The sequence below is a fragment of the Gobius niger genome (assembly GCF_951799975.1).
Source record: "Gobius niger genome assembly, chromosome: 6".
In the NCBI taxonomy this organism is placed as follows: Eukaryota; Metazoa; Chordata; class Actinopteri; order Gobiiformes; family Gobiidae; genus Gobius; species Gobius niger.
In genome coordinates this window covers 25,901,984-25,925,320 of record NC_136857.1, presented here as the reverse complement: position 1 = coordinate 25,925,320, position 23,337 = coordinate 25,901,984, and the positions used below count along the sequence as shown (strand labels likewise).

General features: G+C 40.9%; 1 protein-coding gene across 3 annotated transcripts in view; it reads right to left on the bottom strand.

The window, feature by feature from the left end:
- Window positions 1-1,285: 1,285 nt before the first annotated feature.
- Window positions 1,286-23,337, bottom strand: part of rgs19 (regulator of G protein signaling 19) — a 39,213-nt gene continuing 17,161 nt past the window's right edge. For all 3 annotated transcript variants that reach the window (XM_079558084.1, XM_079558082.1, XM_079558083.1), the window contains 4 exons: window positions 14,086-14,258; window positions 11,275-11,361; window positions 9,638-9,872; window positions 1,286-1,736 (listed from right to left, as the gene is read on the bottom strand). In XM_079558084.1, coding sequence (XP_079414210.1) covers window positions 1,548-1,736; window positions 9,638-9,872; window positions 11,275-11,361; window positions 14,086-14,258 — 684 coding nt within the window. In that variant the 3' untranslated portion in view covers window positions 1,286-1,547. The remainder of the gene's footprint in view (window positions 1,737-9,637; window positions 9,873-11,274; window positions 11,362-14,085; window positions 14,259-23,337) is intronic.

The following is a 23,337-nucleotide window of genomic DNA, read 5'->3' as shown; positions in this document are numbered from 1 at the left end:
ATCGGTATTTAGGTAAAGGAAGTGACAAAAGAAGAACGTTCAGGAACAAGTATTACAGGCATTAGAACATACAAATATTTGTAAATCTACCATTGCGTTAATACCGCAAAACCACAATATGGTCTATCTGGAGGCTGAACTGCAATAAAGCTCAACGGTCCCACCCGCTTCCGGTCACGTGCCTGAGTATGGACGTAAAATATCCCATTTATAGCCTATTAATATCGACTTTTTTGAAAAATTCAAATATCAACAGTTGAAAACCAGAAATTGATTTTTTGGACAAATCAAGGCTAAAAACAAATGGGATAAGCCTATTTTTTATCCGGACCCCGACATTATGTGACCGGAAGTTGGTGGGACTGTTACGCTCTATTAGCATTGTCGCGCAATCACGCTATGCTAATTCCAGCACTCTTAACTTCTGCTCTATCCCTTTGTATTCTTATGGGGGATTAGCAGAGTCTTGATCAAAGATATAAATATTTAAAGACTACGCTATTTATTGATAATTGATTGTATGCTAAGAAATGTATGTAAGATGAAAATACTTCAACACTAACATTACATGAAGCTAACATTAGCTTTATGTTACAATTGCGAGAATTTGCCATATTTATAGGTTTCTCCTTTTTTATTTCTCTTTATCTTATATTTAAATTCATATTAGTCTTTACTAATATGATGTCCCTACCCTTAATCACAGGGAAGTATCCTCCAGTGAAGTTTTTACATCCTACATAAAGTTCCTAACATGTAGTCTGTGATTATCCATCAGTAATTAGTTGTCCACTGTGTAATCTTTAATTTATTAAAAAATATGTGTTAGTTTCCCATCGGAATACAATGAAACGGGGAAACTGACGCTAACAAGTTAAGGATACCAGAACATGCCCAGAGTTTTTAAGGCAACAAGCCAAGTCTCTACTTTGCAATTGATACTATTTGTAGTATATTTAGGCATATCGTGTATGACAAGTTTGGTCATTATTGAGCACTGCAATAATTTCTCTCTCTTTAAACCAAGAAAAAGTCAGTTTGATCATTGTAATGATCAAGGACTAAGGCTATTTTGAATTATTTATTTTTTTATTGAAACTCCAATGATTTTAGTCTACTTTTGGCCTACAACTGATCATGAAAACAGTGCAATGTAATATCAATAATATTCGCTAGTGGCTGTATAACATATTCATTTCTATCTCCATATTTTAGAACATTTTCCGATAACTTTTGAGATGTTTTTGTCGGATTCTGCATTAAAATGTTTAGATTTTTTTTTTTTAATTTGCGTCCATATAATGTCAATGGGGCTCCATTTGATAACAGAATAAGAAAACTAAACAGAATAGGCAAATAATGAGAATGGAGTCTATTTGGTGCCAGTGTATAATTCAAATGTGGCACTTTAAAAAGGAGAAGGTTCGATGAATCTAGTTGGGAGTGACTGAGGGCAAATGAGGACCTTTAGCGAAACACGGGGGGGGGGGGGGGGGGGGGGAGTTTAAATCCCTCCAGGACTTGAAGTCGGGGCCTTTTCGTTAGGACTAGGACTCGGAGGAGGTCCGTGATCCACCGTGGAGCAGGGACTTGTAGATGCTGGAGGAGAGGAAGCGTGGGTAGGAGTCCCTGTGCATCAGGGTGTAGATCTGCAGCTGCGCGTCTTCGAAGGTGTGTGGCGTCGGCTCCTGGATCTTCTTGTTGATCACCTCGCGGACTCGGGCATCCAGACTCACCTGAGGGGCAGAAGAGGTTTCATCTTGCTCAGAAACATCCTTTCACTTAACCCTTTTAACTGGGTTTTAGTTTTATATATACTTTTTGTGACATCTAAATAGCCAGTCCTGAGCATTACTTTGACCCTTATCAGTGATGTGTGTCTTTGTAAAAGTCCCAGAGCTGCAGTTGCTCCGGTTCATGACACAATCAAAGCTAATCCTCCATGACTGTTTACATCTGCGGCTGCTCCGCTCCTACGTCTCGGTTGGGGAAAGCTCCTGATTGGTCGACGCTCGTGAATTTCACCCAAAGGTTCCACAATCCCAACTCTAGCGTTGCAGGTGCTGGACGCGCGTCAAAAGCTTCAAATCTCAAAACATGCAGTGTCTAGCACGTGTAAAGCTTCTAAACGCAACGCACAGCAGGTGTGGGACACGCTGCAGGATCTCTTGACACTTCTAGAAGCGCATTCACCGTACATTGTATATCCCTGTGGCCTCTAAGGTGCTCCAGGGCCGATTTTATTTGAGGTTTCTATCGTTTCTGGGAGGTTCACACATACACTGTAAATCCCAACCACCCATCTTTTCAAACCTAATAAGCTATCTTTCAAGCTCAATTGTGTTGACGAAATTATTTGAGCTACCATTGACTAAAGGATTTGAGCTACCATTGACTAAATAATTTGAGCTACCATTTACTAAATAATTTGAGCTACCATTGACTAAATAATTTGAGCTACCATTTACTAAATAATTTGAGCTACCATTGACTAAATAATTTGAGCTTCCATTGACTAAAGGATTTGAGCTACCATTGACTAAATAATTTGAGCTTCCATTGACTAAATAATTTGAGCTTCCATTGACTAAATGATTTGAGCTTCCATTGACTAAAGGATTTGAGCTACCATTGACTAAATTATTTGAGCTACCATTGAGCTACCATTGACTAAATAATTTGAGCTTCCATTGACTAAAGGATTTGAGCTACCATTGACTAAAGGATTTGAGCTACCATTGAGCTACCATTGACTAAATAATTTGAGCTTCCATTGACTAAATCATTTGAGCTACCGTTGACTAAAGGATTTGAGCTACCATTGACTAAATGATTTGAGCTACCATTGAGCTACCATTGACTAAATAATTTGAGCTTCCATTGACTAAATAATTTGAGCTACCATTGACTAAATGATTTGAGCTACCATTGACTAAAGGATTTGAGCTACCATTGACTAAATAATTTGAGCTTCCATTGACTAAATAATTTGAGCTTCCATTGACTAAATAATTTGAGCTACCATTGACTAAATCATTTGAGCTACCGTTGACTAAAGGATTTGAGCTACCATTGACTAAATGATTTGAGCTACCATTGAGCTACCATTGACTAAATAATTTGAGCTTCCATTGACTAAATTATTTGAGCTACCATTGACTAAATGATTTGAGCTACCATTGACTAAAGGATTTGAGCTACCATTGACTAAATAATTTGAGCTTCCATTGACTAAATAATTTGAGCTTCCATTGACTAAATAATTTGAGCTACCATTGACTAAATTATTTGAGCTTCCATTGACTAAAGGATTTGAGCTACCGTTGACTAAATAATTTGAGCTACCATTGACTAAATAATTTGAGCTTCCATTGACTAAAGGATTTGAGCTACCATTGACTAAATAATTTGAGCTACCATTGACTAAATAATTTGAGCTACCATTGACTAAATTATTTGAGCTTCCATTGACTAAATGATTTGAGCTTCCATTGACTAAATGATTTGAGCTTCCATTGACTAAATAATTTGAGCTTCCATTGACTAAATGATTTGAGCTACCATTGACTAAATGATTTGAGCTACCATTGACTGAAGGATTTGAGCTACCATTGACTAAATTATTTGAGCTACCGTTGAGCTACCGTTGACTAAATGATTTGAGCTACCATTGAGCTACCATTGACTAAATAATTTGAGCTACCATTGACTAAATGATTTGAGCTACCATTGACTAAATGATTTGAGCTACCGTTGAGCTACCATTGACTAAATGATTTGAGCTACCATTGAGCTACCATTGACTAAATGATTTGAGCTACCATTGACTAAATGATTTGAGCTACCATTGAGCTACCATTGACTAAATGATTTGAGCTACCATTGACTAAATGATTTGAGCTACCGTTGAGCTACCATTGACTAAATGATTTGAGCTACCATTGAGCTACCATTGACTAAATGATTTGAGCTACCATTGACTAAATGATTTGAGCTACCGTTGAGCTACCATTGACTAAATGATTTGAGCTACCATTGAGCTACCATTGACTAAATAATTTGAGCTACCATTGAGCTACTGTTGACTAAATGATTTGAGTCCAAGTGAACTCAATGGGTAAACAGTTTAGAGCTGGGCGATTTTTTTCTCCCAAAAAACTCTTTCTTGGATTTTTGGATATACAGTAGGTCCTATACCTATCTGCGACCGACTTTTGTTTTGCGAGAGCCACTGCTATGGATATTTTATTCATTAATGAGAGCCTATGTTCATCAGTTATTTCTTTTCTACTAATCCCGTTCTAGTTCATCTGTTTAAAACCATGACTTATAGAACATATCTCTATATGTGCTTGACTTGTCCAGTCCTACAGGTATCTAATGACCTCAATGAAGCATATGGAAACGTAAAAGCAACACCTGTTTAACAGCTGCACAGATCATTTACTAAGAGCTTTTCACCACTTCACTAAAACATTTAACAAAGCATCCACCGGCAGCATGAGGCGGGTTTGTAAACTCAACAGAGGAGGACATTGTTGATCCCATGACCTTTTCGCCGAGAGGAAGAAGGGCCACTTATTTCAATGCCTCTCATTGTGTCATTTTGCAACAGGGAAGCTGTGAAAGTGGCTTCAGGGGATATGTATTCTTTGTGAATGAACGGGCAAAGTGCAACGGGGGCTCTCTAATATCCGTACGTTTATGGTTAAAAATATAACAATAGAGAAGTTGTCAACATACAGGGAGTAAGTCAATACAGTATAACTATATGGGCTGTGCACACACAAACAGCACGTGTCTTTCCTGGCAACATTAACAGCATCACGTTGGAGGCGAATGCTTCACAGGAGAAAACTTTCTGCGTTCATAATAATAGGCGAACGGATAACACGAAACAAAAAATTAAATAGAGTCAAGATGTTTTTTTCAATGTAACCAGCAGGTTAATACAAGCATCACTTTACATTTGGGGTAGAGAGACAGAGATGGATCAAAAGGAGGGGGTGAAAAAGTGAGGAGGAAGAAAAGCAAAAAAACAAAAACAAATGGAGAAGGACTGCAAGAAGAAGAAGAAGAAGAAGAAGAAGAAGAAGAAGAAGAAGAAGAAGAAGAAGAAGAAGAAGAAGAAGAAGAAGAAGAAGAAGAAGAAGAAGAAGAAGAAGAAGAAGAAGAAGAAGAAGAAGAAGAAGAAGAAGAAAGAGGTATAGACAGACAGGGTTTCCACAGGGCATTAAAAGTCATTAAATTACTTACTTAAATCAAGCATAATGTCATTGAAAAGCATTAAATTGGATTAAAAATGGCAATAAATCAAAACTTTGCAGAAAATTATGACATTGCTCCGCAATACTTTACTGCGTAAGTTCATCAGGTTATGGTCTAAAACAGGGGTGCCCAAAATGGGGTCCGCGGGTCGAACAATTCCGTTGGCCCACCAGAGGGTGACCTACTTTTGTGGGGACATATGGTTAATACTAACGCTCTTAGCTTTTCCCATTCATTCTCAATGGTAAGCCCTTACAGTATGGATGCAGTACACTTTTTGGCCACCAGGGTCTCCAGAGCTCCTCCCGCAAAGTTAAGGGAACACTGCTGTTGCTCGGTGTTTATCTCTCACAGAACGTCGTAGCACAAAGAGCTTCGCAGGTTTCCAACTTTTTTTGCAAAGGTTGTTGACACCAACAAAGGTACGTGTTAATATGTACTCATACTAAAAGAATTTATGCTGGACATTTTCAAAATTATCTAATATCGCATTTTACTCGAGTAAACAAATGAATTCGGTAAAGTCACTGTAGGTGCTGTAAATACAGGTATCGCCAGGACACTGATAAGCACTCTTTTTGCCATAGTGGAAAGTAATGAAGTAAAACAAACAGTCTAAGTAAAACTCCAAAGTTTGGTAGCACTTACATCTGTGAGCAGACTTTTAGTGTCATGACTCTCAACAAGTCCAGACATAGAGGTACACTGACTGACTCACACCTTGATGACATACTCACCTTGTCAGTGAGCCAGCTGCAACCTAACAGTAAAGGTGCCTACACCTAATGTCGCTTCTATTTGGTCGCTTGAAATGCTTGCAATCAGTCGCTCGCATATGTTCACCTCAGGCAGAGCCATTGCCAGTGCGATTCTGTAAAAAAAAAAAAAACTCTGTGCTGTTGCTGCTAAGCACAAAGATGTGAATGGAAATTGTTTCCTGATTCTTTGCTTGTATTTAGGTGACAGTGGAATAGTTCTATATCTTTTCTCGGACACTTGGCAAACCATGCCTTTTTCCTCCCTTCTGCATCTCACAGATATTTAAATATGTGTGGGTTTGGAGTGTGCAGTACCTGTCTGTCCAGTGATCAAGTCATAATAAAATCCCGTTTGTAATGCAGTGTGTTCTTCATTGCGTCCGTGTCCGTGTTTTCATACGTTTATTGCTATATAATCGCACCCAAAGCACCTAGTTAGACGCTTGTCCTTATGAAAGACAGCTTATCACCTGGCATCAAGACACGCTGGACGCTTCAGCTCAAAACTGTGTTCTGAAGCGTAGCCGCATCTTGGAAAGAGTTCTTGCCTGAGAAATAACTCCTTTTTTGGGGCTAACTAGTTGCTCTTTGCTACTGCCATGTCCTATGGATCTTAAATATACCCCCATGGTCTACGTCAGGATCTTCCCAATATTTAAGCCTATATCCAGTCCACTTGAATAGAGGGACATTATATGTGCCGGTGGACAATTGTTATTTCCGGTGATCCCCGTTAGCTTGTTACAATCGCTTACAGCTCATTGTTGATAAAGTGTGCAATAAACCACATATGCGTTAAGCAGCTTGCTAGCTCCGGGAGAAAAACGTTCGGCTACGGTCAATTGTTGATGAAATGTGAGCAATAAACTACAAAATCAACACGCCTGGCTCAGTGTGTGATCATCTTAAAGGCTGCTTTATGTAGTTGCCTGTGTTCTGGTTCTTACCGTGATCATATTAATAGAATAATAATTCAAAGATTGTCAATTGGCTGCTTATGTCGATTTTCACGTGATCGATCGGACCTTTAGCTTGTAGCACTAGCTTCCGCCGAGGGGAATGCTACAGGCATCATCAAGGCCCAAACACATTCCGAGTCAAAAGCTTCCCACGCGTGGAACTCAAAACGCGCTGCACAGGAGGCAAGGGACGTGCTTCGGGATCTCTCGACGCTCTCCGAGGCGCGCCCCCCATTTATTTTGAATGTAAACCTGATGCGTGCCATGATTCCTCTGAATCCGAAGGCTCGGGAGAGCTCTGGCCTTTTTGCGTCTGTGGCAGTAGAATGTAGTATTTGTGCATTAGTCTTCTACCTGTATTAACCTAGGACAGAAAGACAGCGAGAGAGCGGTTAAGGTGGACTATATGGAGGAGAAGGAAAAGAGAAAGTGTGAGAGAAACATGAGAAAGGGGAGACGGACAACTAGAAATGTGAAGGAAAAGCAGAAAGGGAGGGAGAAAAAGAAATAGAATTTGGTATGGGGTAGAAAGGGATGACGAGAGAGGGAAGAATGGGGGACCGATGAGAAAAGAGAGGGGGGAAAGGGAGCAAAGAAGGATGAAATGGAGAATTACAAAAGGGGTTGAGCGGGAAGAAAGAAAAACTAGTTTGCGGAGAGGAAAAAGAGAGAGAAAGAGAGGTAGAAGATGAGAATGAAGAGGAGGCAGGAAAAGGCAATTTTTTTTAAAGTGGGGAAACAAAAGGGGGAACGTAAAGATTGAGGGAGCAAGAGGGAAGGAACAGGGAAAGACAATTCAGAGGAACATGAGAACTAGAAGATCAAGAGATAAGGAGAGACTTTTTTTCTCCCCCGCCCAAGGTCAGCTCTGCAGACAGACGCCGAGGCACGCTGCCAAAACCACAGGTCTCATATCAGTGGATCCTCAGCCTATAAAAAGCCCATCGAGGACAGCAAGGCACACACACCACACGCAGATAACTGGACGTGAAAATACTCCCACTAATGTTATGGCATCTGACTGCGCCGGATAAAGACGGCACTGTTCAGAGGAGGTAAAAATAACGGCAGCAGACGCAGGCATTTCGACATAAACCGGTCAGCGGGGTCAGGAGGGGCGCGGGTCAAAGTGATTCCAGCTATTCTTAGATGGGTTCTGTGCGTGGACATGGGACTGGCCACGTTGTGAATGAAAAGTTAGTTTAATTACTTTGGATTGGATTTGTTGAGGTTGTTGGGATTTGACAATGTTTTTTTTTTTTTTTGTTGACTCTCATTCCCATTCGCCCACTGCTGTCCTGTGAAAGCCTTCAGGCCAAATATAGACTTTCAAGTGGACATTTTTTCAGTATTTTCTCGATACAATTGCATCATTGTTAAAACCCCAAAACTGTCTACATTATTAACGCCCCGGTCCAATATTACATTGGTTCTGAGTCATTCTCCGCAAGCCGTGCTGAAGCTGTAAACCAAGCCGTAAATCAAAACTTTTTGTCTATTTTTAAGCCCCATATGCATGATATGTCCACTTTGTTATTATTTACAGTGCCAGTCGTCTGTTCATACATTTACATTGTCCTGTTCAAATACATTGATTCACACACCTTTGAGCAATCTTTGAATCTTCTCCAATGGCATCACAGTGACGGCTCTCAAAAAGCTCCTCCTGAGGTCCTATGTATCCAGGATCCCCACTTTCCAACATAAAAAGGGCATGAACTTACACCAACTGGGGACAATGAAGTCACATCTCGGGAAAACAAGCTCCCCGGCCCACATGAACGCAGCATTAATCCTCTCATCGTGAAGTTAAAACACTCTCCTTGGCTTGAAACAGCTGCATGATGAAGAGGAGCAAGGGGAGGGTGGTGGGCGGGTCTTACGCTGAAGTCACTTAAAGGGGGGGTATTATGCAAAATCGACTTTTTCAAGCTTTACATCATGTTATTTTGTCATTCCCTCATTAAAAACATGCCTGAAGTGTTGCCTTGGCACATTCACATATTTTTGAGTACTCTGTAAAAACTCTGATGGCGGCCATTTTAGGGATAGGTTTGCCTGAGTCCTCCTAGGAACGCCCCCACCTCCTGGAGACGCCTCCGAGCTTTCGTCACCAGCCGAGTAACCAACCACTGCTCCTCAGCAGAACCCCCTCCCCACTGATGCCACAGACAGAGTGTGGAGGGGGCGTGTCGGAAAGGGTCAGGGGTTCTTAAAGAGACAGAGGCCTATTTCAAGACATTCACTACAGCCATTTTATACAAGGCAGTTATTTTAATTTACTGCATTTACAGACCAACAGAAGGTTTCGTCATCATTGTAGTGTGCTATAGACTGGTCTTATGTGATTGAAAAAAGCATAATACCCCCTCTTTAAACAATCAGGAAGTCAAATGAGCAGATATTTTGTTTCTGTTGTTTTAGATCAATGTTGTATTTTCTAACCAACATAGTGTTAGATCGTGATTAAGATGTGTTTAACATTATAACCAAATACCTATATACCCTCTCTTAAACAAAAGGTCATGGTTTAGTCCTGGTTCGGCCATGACATAGAATCTCCCTTATTCTTAATTTTATGGGGATGGAAAGTCTGTAGCCATTTGAAAGGCCAATCAGAAGTAGCATGTTGCTTGTGAACATTAGCCGTACCTCTTTGGGCGACAGTATGGAGATGTAGTCCTCGTAGATAGAGCGGGCCTTCACCTCTACAGCGCCCTTGTTGATCTCCTGTTTGAGGTCTTCACAGGCCAACCAAAACAGCATGTTCTCCTCACTGTACTCCGTCCGTAGGAACTCCCGGAACACGTTGCGACCGGCCGGGTTCCGCATTAGTTTGTCAAAGGACTGGGACCACAGGCGCATCTCTTCCGCCGACGGTTTGGTGCTGGCAACACAGGTTTGGAGGAGAGGCGTTAAAGCAAAAAAATGCAGTCGTTATTGGGTTTCAGGAAACATTGCCTGATCATCTGTTGAAATGAGATGGAGAGGAAAATTGGAAAGTGTTGACAAATTGTGGATTTGGATGTGTTAAAGGGACTAGATAGGGGTTGGTCATTTTTATACTCACTACTGCCACCTCAGGTCTTACACGTAACTGCAGCTCCTATATTAACCTTGTGCATGACGGCACTTCGGACCCGAATTAACAACTTTTTGAGTGACAGGATTTTAGAGGCAGTTGTGGTTTAATAGGTCTGGGCTCATTCTACACATTAGGACATGGCTGGAAGATGTAGGGGGAGGAAAATACATAATATTCAAATGTTTAAACTCTGTATAGTCCCTTTAAATCACATTGATGTACAGCAGTTTTGCAACCCAGTGAACTCCTGTCTGTTTGTCATCTGTAGGAACCAATATCGTAGTAACTCTGTTGAGCCAATAATGTAATAGAAGAAGAAGAAGAAGAAGAAGAAGAAGAAGAAGAATTTATATTGTACCTTTCACAGATAAAATCACAGTGCTTCACCAGACACAAAACATGGGTCTTGTGAAGCAAGACATATGTCAATAATAATAATGTAAAAAATTGTAATAAATAATAAAAATGCAATAAATTCAGTAATTCAGCCAATATTTCCTAGCTAATTTGTAACAATTCCTAGTTTGTGAACCTTGTTTGTTACATTATTGGCAGAACAGAGCTATTACATAATCGGCCGTTGTTTCGTTATCGGCCCTTTACCCAAACCGGAATTGACTGTGTGGGTTGTGGAGCTACCGTTAGCTTGATGCTATTGTTATGAGTCAATTGTAGCCAAAGTAGAATCCAAAGCTTGTCTTCTAAACAAGTACACTAAAAAAGATTAAAATTGAAAGGGAATTTAAATCTAAGCTTACCGCCATTGCAGTTTGTTATTTCATATGCAATTTGAAGTGTAAAACAATTCATATTCTTTTGACTAGAATAAATTTGTATTATCATTATTATTGGGGTGCCCACATGGGATGTTCACATTGATTCTGGGGCTATGAAGCTCTGGACTTTGGGAATGCCAGGTGTAGATATTGCATTTTTAGAAAAAATGTAGTTTCTTATTTTGCCATTAAATAGAAAAGAGAGCAAAGTGTTATACCTTGAGGAAAATGATGAGGGACTAGGTTGGATTCTGTATCTGAGTGTTGATTCTTTTGACAGTCTTTCTGCATTCTCACTCGTAACTTTCTAAATAAAATTAGTTTAAACCCCTTTCACCACTTTCAGGGGCCAGAGTCATTGTATTACTCTCAACAACTAGAAACAGTGCAACATGAGGACAATGCGGTCCTGAAGTTTGTGGACTCACCAAGCTTCACAGTTTGGTACGGTCTCCATCTTGGTGTCCTGGGATATCCTCTTCCTCCTCCGCCTCTTCCTGCGCTCCTCTTCGTTCCTGAAAGTGACACTGACATGATAAAAGGGCTTTCAGACAGGAAACACTCGCACACACCTACAGTTAGGTCCTCGAGCGTTTGAACCATGACCAAAATGTTGTTCTTTAGCTTGTTTGTCAAACGTTATTCGAGCTACAGTTATCGACCTTGAAAAGACAACTGGACTTTTTCTTTGCTGGATGCCAATGCTTTGATCTCCATCCAGAGAGGCTCATGGCAGTTTTTGGTGAACATCACGCCAACCAGATGGTGATATTTCAGTGGTGTCTCATGACAAAGGTGTGCCAGGGGTCCTCTATGTCTATTGATGGTACACCAAACTCTCAATACACTGTATGTATATGCCTCTGTCGACACCAGGCCAAAATATGTTTTACGGCGGACCGGTGCGCCTGGAGGACACAGGTTACAGTTGTTCCACACCTCGGATAGAAGATAAATGGAAGCAACATCTGGGAACTTTTCCTGAGCCACGCCCCTTTGGGGAAGTCAAGAGTGAAAAATTGCATTGGTGTGAATGTGGGAACAGGGATCATTTCTCGTGAGCCAGAACCACAGATGCTCGTCATATAATTAGAATATCAAAGTGCATTTATTTCTGTAATTCAACTTGAACTGTAAAACTAATATATGATATAGACTCATTACATGTAAAGTGAGGTATGTCAAGCCCTTGTTTGTTATAGTTTTGATTATAGATTAGATTAGAGCCGTAGACGTGACACCTATTGTTATAGCAGACGCACGTAAAACGGGCCGTGGACGCAAGATACGTGAGGCGTTGCAGTCCATTTTTAAAATATTCTAATTCTATGAGATTTTTCATTTGGGTTTTTTACAAGCTGAGCCCTAATAATCAAAATGACAACAAATCATTATCTTTGATTACATTACATGTAAAGTGATATGTCACTTTACATGTAATGAGTCTATCATATATTAGTTTCATAGTTTAAGTTGAATAACAGAAGTAAATGCATTTTACATGATATTCTAATTATATGACGAGCACCTGTACCAGAAAATGGCTGTTCTTGATTACGGACACATCAACTCGCTGTCAGAGGACATGGGAAGATTTTTTATGTTTTGAGGAAAATTATATGAGTGAGTTTATCGATAACTACCATCTCATTATTGAGTAAACAGCCGTGTTGTATTTGTGTTTTTCACAAAACGATCTTTCCTCATTCATTTCAGTGGATCTATTGTGCAGCCGTTCGGACATGCTTTGTCATCAGACATCATTGAGATTTCACCATCCACCGCCTCGTCTTCTGTATATCTGGTGGCTGTGGCAGTCACCAAAAACAGCCATGAGGAGGTTCTCAAAACATAGGCATTTCTCAAAAAGTCATGTCTTGTTTCAGCTGATTTTCACATAGAAAATGTGGGAGATAAATCGCCAACTTGTCAAAATCATGATCATTTCATGTCGCAAAACAATGTGATCAGCATGTTGTATAAAGCAAAAGAAAAGAAATGTTTTGCCTGCATCTTGAAAAAAAACATGATAAGGATCTTGATTGGTTGCTCTTTATGCAGGGATTTTCCAAACATTTTAGGCCGCAGCAAAACAGCTTGGGAAATTAAATCATATTAATTTAAATCTGAATTTAATCTGAATTTAAATCCCCTGAAAAAGAGATTCTTAATCTCAGTGGGACTATCCTGGTTAAATAAAGGTCAATAAAAATAAAATAATTTCGGTATTTTGCCTCAAATCACAAATATATGCTGTTTTGCTGCCCTCTTTCTGTATTATAACCAACACATATTTCCTGGTAACTTGCAGTCTTTATTCCGAGTTAGGGTAGCAATATGATCAATAATATTACCATTAAATATATTTGTCATCATATTACTACCATATTTTATTTAATTGTTTATTTGGTCGGGGCAGTGCATGCTAATGAACATACACGCCGGATAGTAGCCTTAGATTAGCTTCCATCCACATTCGCACTCTCAAACACACTCTAATTCAACATGGCCTATTGTACATGTTTTTAGAAGCAAGGGGAACCTATGCAGACACGGGGACAATATGCAATCTCCACACACGACTCACGGACAATGAGTAAAAAACTAACTCAGAACTGCTTTAAATGTGTTACAAGAAATAAATTTTTTCTTTCTTTTAATGTTTTCATATTTTTTAAGCATAAATATTAGATAAGGTGGAAACCTTACATATCGTCTGCAAGTCCAAGACTGGTAAGCCTCATTTTGTGAAAACAGGTCCTAAAGTTTCATAATGTCTGCAAAAAAAAGCATCAAAATAGCGACGAAATCGAGGATGACGATGCTACAAAAATGCGACGAAACAGTGACAAAAAAGTGGGGAAAACAACGACCAAAAAGCAACGAAAAAGCAACAAAATGAGACAAAAACGCGGCAACAAAGTTATGATCACTTGTGTAGGTCTTAGCTTTCAAATGAGGCATTACACTTTTGCTCTCCAGTTGTGAAGCTTTTTAGATTTGGGGAAAGCCACATTGGAGAAAATGCGTTCAGTTTAAGCGAGGGTTAAGAGGTTAAAACTAAGATGGGAGAAAACTAGCTACAAATCACAACACTGTATTAAAATGTTTTCAACCTGCCGTGTCTCTCCTTAAATAAATGACTGTGCCGTAAAGAAAGACATCTACCAAAGCACAGACAATTACAAATGCTGCCTGCCAGTTTGTACTAGAGCCACCGCCGTCTCGAGGTGTCGTACCATGAGCAGCTACAGCAGCAGCACCAGCAGAAGCAGCAGGCGTTGGGCCGCTGTGAATTGTGGGTGGTGGTGGTGATGGCCCGGCCCCCTCCCGTCCCGCTCAGAGCTGAGGTCTCAGTGTGGCCACCCCCCATGCCCTCGCCGCCTCGCTCGCCCGCCACCGGACCTGTGTACTGGAGAGAGGAAACGACAGAAGTCAGAAATATGCACTTTTTAACACCATGGGTAAGAAAATGAGCTTCAACAGAAACGAGCACGTGGTCAGATAAGGGAAGCTTTGCCCCCACAATGAGCCAGACCGACCATGCTTCGGGTATTCTCTGGATTTTTGAAACGGGAGTATTCCGAATGCGGGGATGTGCCCGGAGCATGTCAACATGACAAAGGTGTGTACGTCTGCAAGAAATACGAGCTCCCAAACACAAAGGCTAAAAATGGCAAATCACATGACCACTCTGTTGACAGTAATCACACGGAGGAAGCGCAAAAAGTATGATGGCTCTGAGTTCAATCCGACATGCAACAAAACAAAAATGAACAGCGTGCTTTTATAGCTTTATCCGGGCTTCAACACAAACCATCTCGGGTGTTTTTGTTGTATAATAATGTAGGAGACCGGGGCTATTTGTCACATGGGGTAAATAGTGTTGTGGATTTTCTTGCTTAATAAAGCTTAGGAGATGTTCGTCTAGTCAAGATGTGAAGTTTATTACACAATGCATTGAGGAGAGGGTGACACATGACGCGAGTTCATGGTAAGCTCTGCCCGAGTTAGCTTTGGCATCACCTTTTATAGGTGAGCACACCAAAGACACCAAAGGCACACAACAAGGGAAGCACAGAAACACATAGAAATGGTAATACAGTTGGAGATGTCAATGCAGGCCACCAAAAGGCGCTTTGCAATGGTAATGCATCATGGTGGCGTTTGGAGACAGGAGATCTTTGTCATGTTGAGGAGACGGGCCATTTGGGCCCTATTGTCTAGAGGTGTGAGGGTCTCGTCTGGAGAACAGGAAGAAGCCGGTCTTTCTACCTGGTTTAGTCAGAGTTTACCAGTTTACCAGCTTAACTGGCTAAACTTATCACAACACTAGTCACATTGCTTTTTATAGACACACTAGAGGGCGCTGCATTATGGTACTGATATATATTCTCATATGTGTATTGGTATTCTTCTTCTCTTACAATTATCATTTTCTCATTTGGACCGAAAAATGCCTGGTTTATTTTTGTAGTGAGAGCTTTTCTTTTGTAAGTGCCATAAGCAAAAGACACTGGGCCTCATTCGTGGACATCTTCTTCAAATCACCAGATTCACGACACGTTCTTAACATCTGACTCAAACTGGCATTGTAGACAGAACCCACAACAATGACATTGCTCAAGTATTATAACTGCATATGTCTGTCAAAAATACAAAATACTAGGATGTAAAAACATTCAGCTGCAGCCCTGATTCCATACTTTCATTTTCTCAAAAATTGCCTGTTGTGTCCAATTTAGTTTTTGAATGAATCAAAATTTCCACTCCACAAATATAGCGTTTTCACATTAAAAAGCATTCAATATGACTCTCTGCGCTCTGTAGAAACCCTGGTATTTGCTGTAAAAAAAATATATATACTGGTAGAAAGAACATAAAAAAACACAAAAATCCACACTCTGTCCAGAAACACAATGAGGAGAAACCTTCTACCTTGTCCAGAGACAGTGACATTTGACAGCGCCGCCTACTGTTCTGGAGAGTGCATTTTCAGGCTTTTAGAAATGAACAAAAAATATGGACAAAATGACTCTTTACTTCGGAGTAGAAAGTATTCATCTTTCAAATGTAGTGGAGTAAAAGTTCTCAACATAGACACTACTCAGATGAAGTACAGATCCTCAAAAAGTCTACTGAAGTACATTGCTTATACATAAAATACTTTATTACTGACCACCTCTGCTTACAGGAGAACGTAAACACCTAAGGCTGCAATAAAATAAAATAAACAACTTGCATAACAAACAAAATAGAAGTAAATTTACTACCACAGGTATGATCGTGACTGAGTGCAAACAATAGTCACAATCAACGCCTTTGGGGCAAAATCTCCCCTGAATCAGCGACTGTCACATAGAATGGATAACGGATTGTTTGGAAGCCAAACTTCATGTCTACCTGGAATGATTGTGCCCAGGAAAGATGAAGTATGGATTTAGACATTGGCCTCAGGAGAGCGGGCGATGAGGAAGCAGACGGTGTAAAAAAAGAGGAAGTGAGAGCAGGGACGGGGCAGTAATGTGAGGGTCATGTGATTGAGTTGTGATCGCACACAGCAGACAAACATGAACGCACAGACACTGAGTCAGACCGGCAGCCCCGCTCACAGCTGACAGAAGGACAGCGTCGACTTGTAAGAGTTCTACACTTGGTTTAGTCAAAAGGGCTCTGCGCCAAACGACTTATAAACCTTTCTGGTCGCCTTTGATGCTTTGTTGTACCATATAATAACTTCTCTGCATGGAGAGGACTCTTTATGTCTTCTTTTTAGGGGCCTATCTCAACGGCCTGGAGACTAGTTGGAGTTGCTGCTGGTCACGGTCATGTCTCTGAAACATCCACTGGAGTAAAGGCGAGTCTCCAGGTAGTTTCGGTGAAAGCAAACAGGTTTGATTTCAACTGAGACTGCATGGAGACTTGATATAGCCTCCATTTGGTCTCTGCATGGTCTCGAATGTTATTTGTTGTCCTCAAGCTGTGAGACGTTTCTGTGACGTACCTGCTAAACCAGATAAGGCCTGAGCTCCTTGGCTCATGTTTTGTATAACACTGACTTCCAGGATTGTAAACAACTGCACACACATACCCCCCTCCCTAACCACGCCCCCATCATCCTGCGTCTCTCTCAATGCGTTTCCTCAGCCCCACTGGCCGGTCGTCCTTCCTGTCCCCAAGAAAAAATCCAACACCTGACCTGGTGTATTGTGTACTTCCGATGTCTTGATGTTTTTATGCATGTACTTTGCCTTAACTTTAACCTGGTCGTAATTTTGCACATCTTCTTTTGTAAGGCACATTGAGTTGCCATATGTACGAAATGCTATTTCCTTGCATTTCCTTGCCTGAAATGTCCCCGAGACCTGCCGGATCTCAAGGAGATCTCAGAGAGACTCCATGCGACACTTCGGGGTCTCCTTGTTATCCGACAGGTCTCGGAGACATTGTGGGGACATCATAGAAACGTCTCACAGTTTGAGGACAACAAATAGTGTTCGCAACATTGCCACAGCAGCTTGAGACCTCTCGTAGACCATGCAGAGACTCAACTGAAATCTACATTTTTACCGAGACTACCTGGCAACTCGCCTTATTGTACAGGGACGTATCATAGACATCTCTATGACTAGCAGCGACTCTAGTCTCCAACTAGTCTCCAGGTTGGTGAGATAGGCCCCTTAGAGTTGCCTTGCTTCAGTGGAAATGATCTCTCAAATTGAAAATGCAAGCTTTTATTTTCACCTAACTGTGCACTGACAACTCAATAGTGGCGGAATAGTCAAAGTTTGAGCGCATTACTGCTTAGAAAGTTCTGCGCTCAAAGCTGTATGAACAATGCTAAAAAGCGTCATCAGGTCCATTATTGATGAGGAAATAACATTATGACATGGTTAAAAACTCAGAAAGCAGTCGTATTGTAAATGTCCACTCGTCGTAGATCAGAATAAGTAGCAGATGGCCATGACGGGGCAGGGGTGCACTTTGCATCATGTTCTTAAACACGTAACAAAAGACTGCAAACACATGAAGGATGAAGCTAGGTTTGATAAAGTGCGTGTACAAAAGTATCATACCTTAAACTCAGAACTTGTAGCAGTTCAGTCGGGGTGGCGTTTTTGTCTTGTGACTCACAAATAAACATTATTCTCTACACTTCAACATTGTACACATTTGAGGTATGGTTAGCAAAACGGATGACACAACACAAATATTTGCCTGCTAACTAGCAAGTGTGCGCTAAACTAGCTAACAACATTTAGCGTCTTTCCTTGAAGTGCACAAACCAAACAGACTAGCTTCAGTGGGAGATTTTGAGGTCATGTGTTACAGAGCTGTTCAACATCAAATTAGGTAACTCCAACGCAAGAGCACAACTTACTTTTTATTATAATTATATATGTTTTAAAGGTTTTTACAGGATAGTATTCTTAATTCAGTCAGAATCACGTCTGCGTCTAGAAAATAAGTAGGAGTAAAACTTTGGAACAAATTGGACAACGCAAGCAATGTCAAACTATTCATGAATTCAAACTTTTATATAGACACACAGTCTGGTCAAAATATATAGAGGAGGGTCTTTCATTTGAATTTACTGTTGTTGGTTCAAATGGACGTCAACAATCGCAACCCGGCAAACATGCTGGGAAATAGTTTAATCAGAATCAGAACAAGTTTGGCAAAGGCCTTACATAGCTGTCAAGTCTCCCATTTTGTCCGGAAAGATACTGTATGTTACCCCTCTTTCCCAGCATCGTCCCGTAAAAGTATAACCTGTTATCTGCCCAATTATAACAGTTCTATAACAATTTTCTCAGATGTTTACTCGTCTTGGAGCTTGGTTGGGATGGTGGGACGGCTCCTTCCTTACTTCTAAATCCACTTTGCAGCTGATGTAATCAATTTATTTCATAGCAGTAGTAAATGTATTTCATTACCACAGATTTACATAATACACACACGAGCCACATGTGCTAGCCCATTTTTACCAATCGCTAACGTGGAAGTAGAAGTCTAAAAAGACTGATTTGTATTTTAAAGTAAACATTTAGGCTAGTTCCTGTCCATTAGCATTAACATTATGGCGTTGGCATAAAAAAAATAGCATAGCCTTTTGAACTTCCATTTTCACATAATGCTCATAAAGTTCACTGGAGCTCTGTTTGCACACTACAGTAAATACTCTCAAGTTACAAGCCGCGACTACCCCGGGGCAAAACAAGGGTGCGGGCATGGCTTCCACTGTGCGGTGGTGGAAATTAACAAGGACGTAATGGAAGCACAAATTTCAAATACTTCAATACTTCATACTTACCATACATTCTTCACCAGACTAATAAAGCGAGCGAAAACGTATTTATATCCCAGTTAGAAATAGCCAGGCTGCCTCACACACTCACAGCTGTGGTGCCAGCAGGGTTTAAGTCATTAGCAGCTCATTTATGAATTAACGGGAGAGATTATGGTGCTAAAATCTCACCACCAGGCAGCACTGGAGGTCAGAGCCAGAGTGATGGATTAGGAGGCAGAAACATAGGGGGATTAGACATGGAATACACCGCACCACAGTTTGGGAAGCATTGGAGATCGACCAATCCAGATATTTGAGTGATAATGATATGTTTATAGTTTACATATTTTTTACAGGTATTTCGTTGTAATCTCAAACACATCTTGATCTTTATTTTACATTTTATACATGTTATAATGATCTCAAACGGCTTACACAAATTCTTCCAGGTCTTCCTAATTCAACAAGTCTACTGTCCCTAAGCCCCGCCCTTTGATGTCTAATAGTGAATCTCCTGTGGGTGTTTTTGCCAATTGGTGCTCTGTGATAGAGGGATAAACTTTGCAAGAGATTGCAAGGTGAGGACAGCATTTCATGGCGATATAGGATCATGGGTGGAGCTTGGGGTAAAAAGGGTTCAAAGCTGCTGCTGCTGCACCGAGATTGGTCACCGGCGATGAAAACATATGTGAATGGCTCGTAACATAACTCCTGGTATGTTTTGATGAGGGAACAACAGTCTCGCTATAAAGCCTCGCTTCCGTCAGTTTCTTTCCTTTGCTCTCTTTGCAGCTCTTTGGTTGGATTCTAAAGCTGTGCCATCCTCTTGTGATCTAATCTCGCAATCAAAACAAATTTCAAGCACAAGCGCAAACGCAACAACTTATATAAAAGTTCACACACTCCTCTGTCATCCCTTGTCGAGTTTGTCCTCCAAGTCTCTCATCCACTGCTCAGGGCAAAGAAAGGCTGTCTTATGCCAGAACAAAAGAAGGGGATCTTTCCTCAGCTCTTGTCTGGACTTGTTCAACACTGCTGTATCTCAGTGAAGAGACATTTCACTTTCACAACTGGGCGGGTAGATAGAAGAGACAGAAGAGGGCATGTTACTGATGTGAAGGACCACATATCTATCTCTCTCTGTTTTACATGAACAATTGTGCAGAAAAAGAGATTCATTGTTTTTATCTTTCTAATGCCTGGTAATACCTGAACTTGTAAACGTTCACCAGTTTATAGAAATAAAATAGTTACTTTTTTATTCTATATACTGTATTATTATTAGGCTAGAATCCAGTCCAGGTTAGGCTTATGTTATCAAAACTTATGCTGTCCTGCTTAGTTATCTGACAGATATTTTGATGAACAGACTGAGGAAAGGTCTCGTTTTAAGTGAACTAACGGGACACGCTTGAACAGCCGGCAGCCTCGTGTGTGTGCACTGTTTTTGTTTCATTTCCTCTCCAGCAGAGGGGGGGCGCATTTGCTTTTTGTGTGCGTCCTCAACTAGTTGCGGTGGCTACTTCTGAACATTTGGACAACTTTGCAAACAACCTGTAGGAGCACTCGCCGGATCCAATAGAAGCGTAAGCGGTTTGGTGCTCTACAAGACAACTTTGGACAACTTTATTGGGAATTATGTAGTTTGTTTCCTTGACTTGGACAAATACAGTGAAGGATTATCTTGAAGATGCTTTGTATTTGACGTGTCGGTGCCTTTCCAATGACGTGTGGGATGCCCATCAGCGACAACAACATCTGGTCATCTTTTTGATACCCAACGTGGTCCCACACTGACTTTAATTGTTTCTTTGGGTGAATGTAACCATGGGGAAGCCCGTCCTTCCGTGCTCAACTTGGCCTCTTCTAAACTTCTAACGGTTAACACACCATGGCCTTTTATAATCGTGATTATCGAAAAAGCGTCTAATCTCGACATCCCTAGTCTGGAGTGAAATTGTCCTTTTGTAACAAACCATGTCTGTGAAAAACGATGTAGAAATAAAGTCCCTCCTTCCTTCATCATCTAAGGATACTTTGGGACAAATGTTATAACCTTGTCTTTCAGATGAAGCCGATCCAAAAGCGTAGGCCTTTGGAAGCTGGAACCTCACGAGGGCAGCTGTGAGAAATCCTGATCAGGGGTCTGACATTTGGCCCGTTGACCATTTATGAATCATTGTAAACCCTCTTGGAACATGGCATTTAATGGACACATCCTTAGCATTGCTTTGGAAGATCCTAAACTTGGATAATGTGCCTGTCAGTGACTAGCTCTCAGGAAAAAAAGAAAGAAATCCTTTCGCTCTTTGAAAAGAACAGATCTCAACGCTTCGGCTCCCATTAACGAGCCATAAATCCCATCACTGGAGCATGTTGAAAATGTCCGTAAATCCTGAGCACAGAGAAGTGACACAGCCAAGGACTCTGACCAGAGCGACAGCCTGGATCATCTCTTAATTCCATCCCCTCTCCTCTCCTTTTAAGGACACACATACCAAAACACGCAAACAGCAAAAAAGGCACAGTAACAAAACCTAGACCTTATCTGCCCGAAATTAATCAAAGCCGGGCTAACAAGGGCTGAAACGACATCCACATGCAAAGCTTCAAAACGACACAGATTTACCTCTAGCAATGTGACGAGAGGACCCATATCGACAGTAAAACACGCTCAAAGCTGATGTAAAAGTATTACTAAACCGTGGTAAGAGCTTTAAATAGCCCCACGAGTCTTCACCCAATTTAGCCCAAAACCTTTCAGACCAATTGAGCTAACTCAATGAAGCTAACGACCAGAACTAATGACTCGATGCCCTTTGCACAAAAAATGTGAGCTTCTGATGTCTGGATTTTGTTTTGTATCAATGAAGTAAAGAGTAAAAAAAAGGTTGCGGGTTGATTGATGATATTCCAAGTAGGGCAGCCTGATTTGAATAAAACAAAAACGATACTTGATGACAATATTATTGCAACATTTTACCAAACACAGTATGATCGATTAAATAGGGGGACAAATAGAGGAAAAACAAATCCTATTTTTATTCAAATTTAATAAAAAAAACTTTAAAAAATGACAAAATTAGGACCAAAACCAGGATAAAGTGAAAGTAAATTAGAAACGTCATGACAGCCACCTTCTGTTTCTGGAATGAGCCAAAAAGAAGTGTAAATCTCAGTCAGATTTTATGATTTTGTAATACATCATGACTTCTTATGATATGGATATTGCTTCATCAGATATTGCAATGACAATCATTTGGCGATATGTTGTGCAGCTCCTTGATGGTTTCAAATTCCGTACACCTGCTCTGGATCCACGCCAACATCCACCGGGCTTAAGAATCAAACATGTTTGATTTCCCGCGACTGGAGTCTCAATTAGTCGTGTCTTTCTCCCGCCCACATTACACGTTTCGTGAGTCTAGCCCATATCATCGTCCATCGTGAAGGATGACGGACATCACCATGGAGCGCCACCATCATGATGCCACGCCCATCCCCCTCCAGCTCAGGAAGACCTGGGGCAACTGAGAATTGTATCAAAATCGGGCATAAAAATCGTGTTGCGTGTCGGACCTTTAGCATCGCAAAGCAAACAGTCCATTTTATAACCGCAGAGGCTCAACTATTGCGCAGGAACACAAGAAACGTAAAACTATTGTAGCTAAAACAGAGCGTCGCCATGTGGTTTTCCCTTACTCGGGGCTTGTGAGGATCGTCTGCCTTTCCCAGTACAGCAGGAAACCCAAAACCTCCCACACAATACCAACCTCCGAGTACAAATGGACCGTATCAATAGATGTTCCCCCTTCTCTGTGATTCCAAGGCTCTTACCTAGAATCGTTAGCTTCTGTTGGGCCATGTTGAGTATTCACTATAAATTTACAGTTGTGCCTACCCTCTTTATTCTCTATACCTGGTACTCCTCAGCATCCAATTGAGCACATGACGTTTTGCATGATCTAATCAGCTGTTAAAAGGATAGCAGTATCATCTCGGTCAGTTTTTTAAGAACGACATTTTCCATATATGACTACTGTCCACACTAGATGAGCTATCATGCCCTAAGCTTGAAAGAAAACCTCCTGTGCTTTGGCCTTGAAACACAGAGTCCACCACAAACAGGAACAACCTCATCCCAACAAGAGCGAGGAGAGAAAAGGGTTTTCCTGATACTGAAAGGTTACTGGTTCAATTC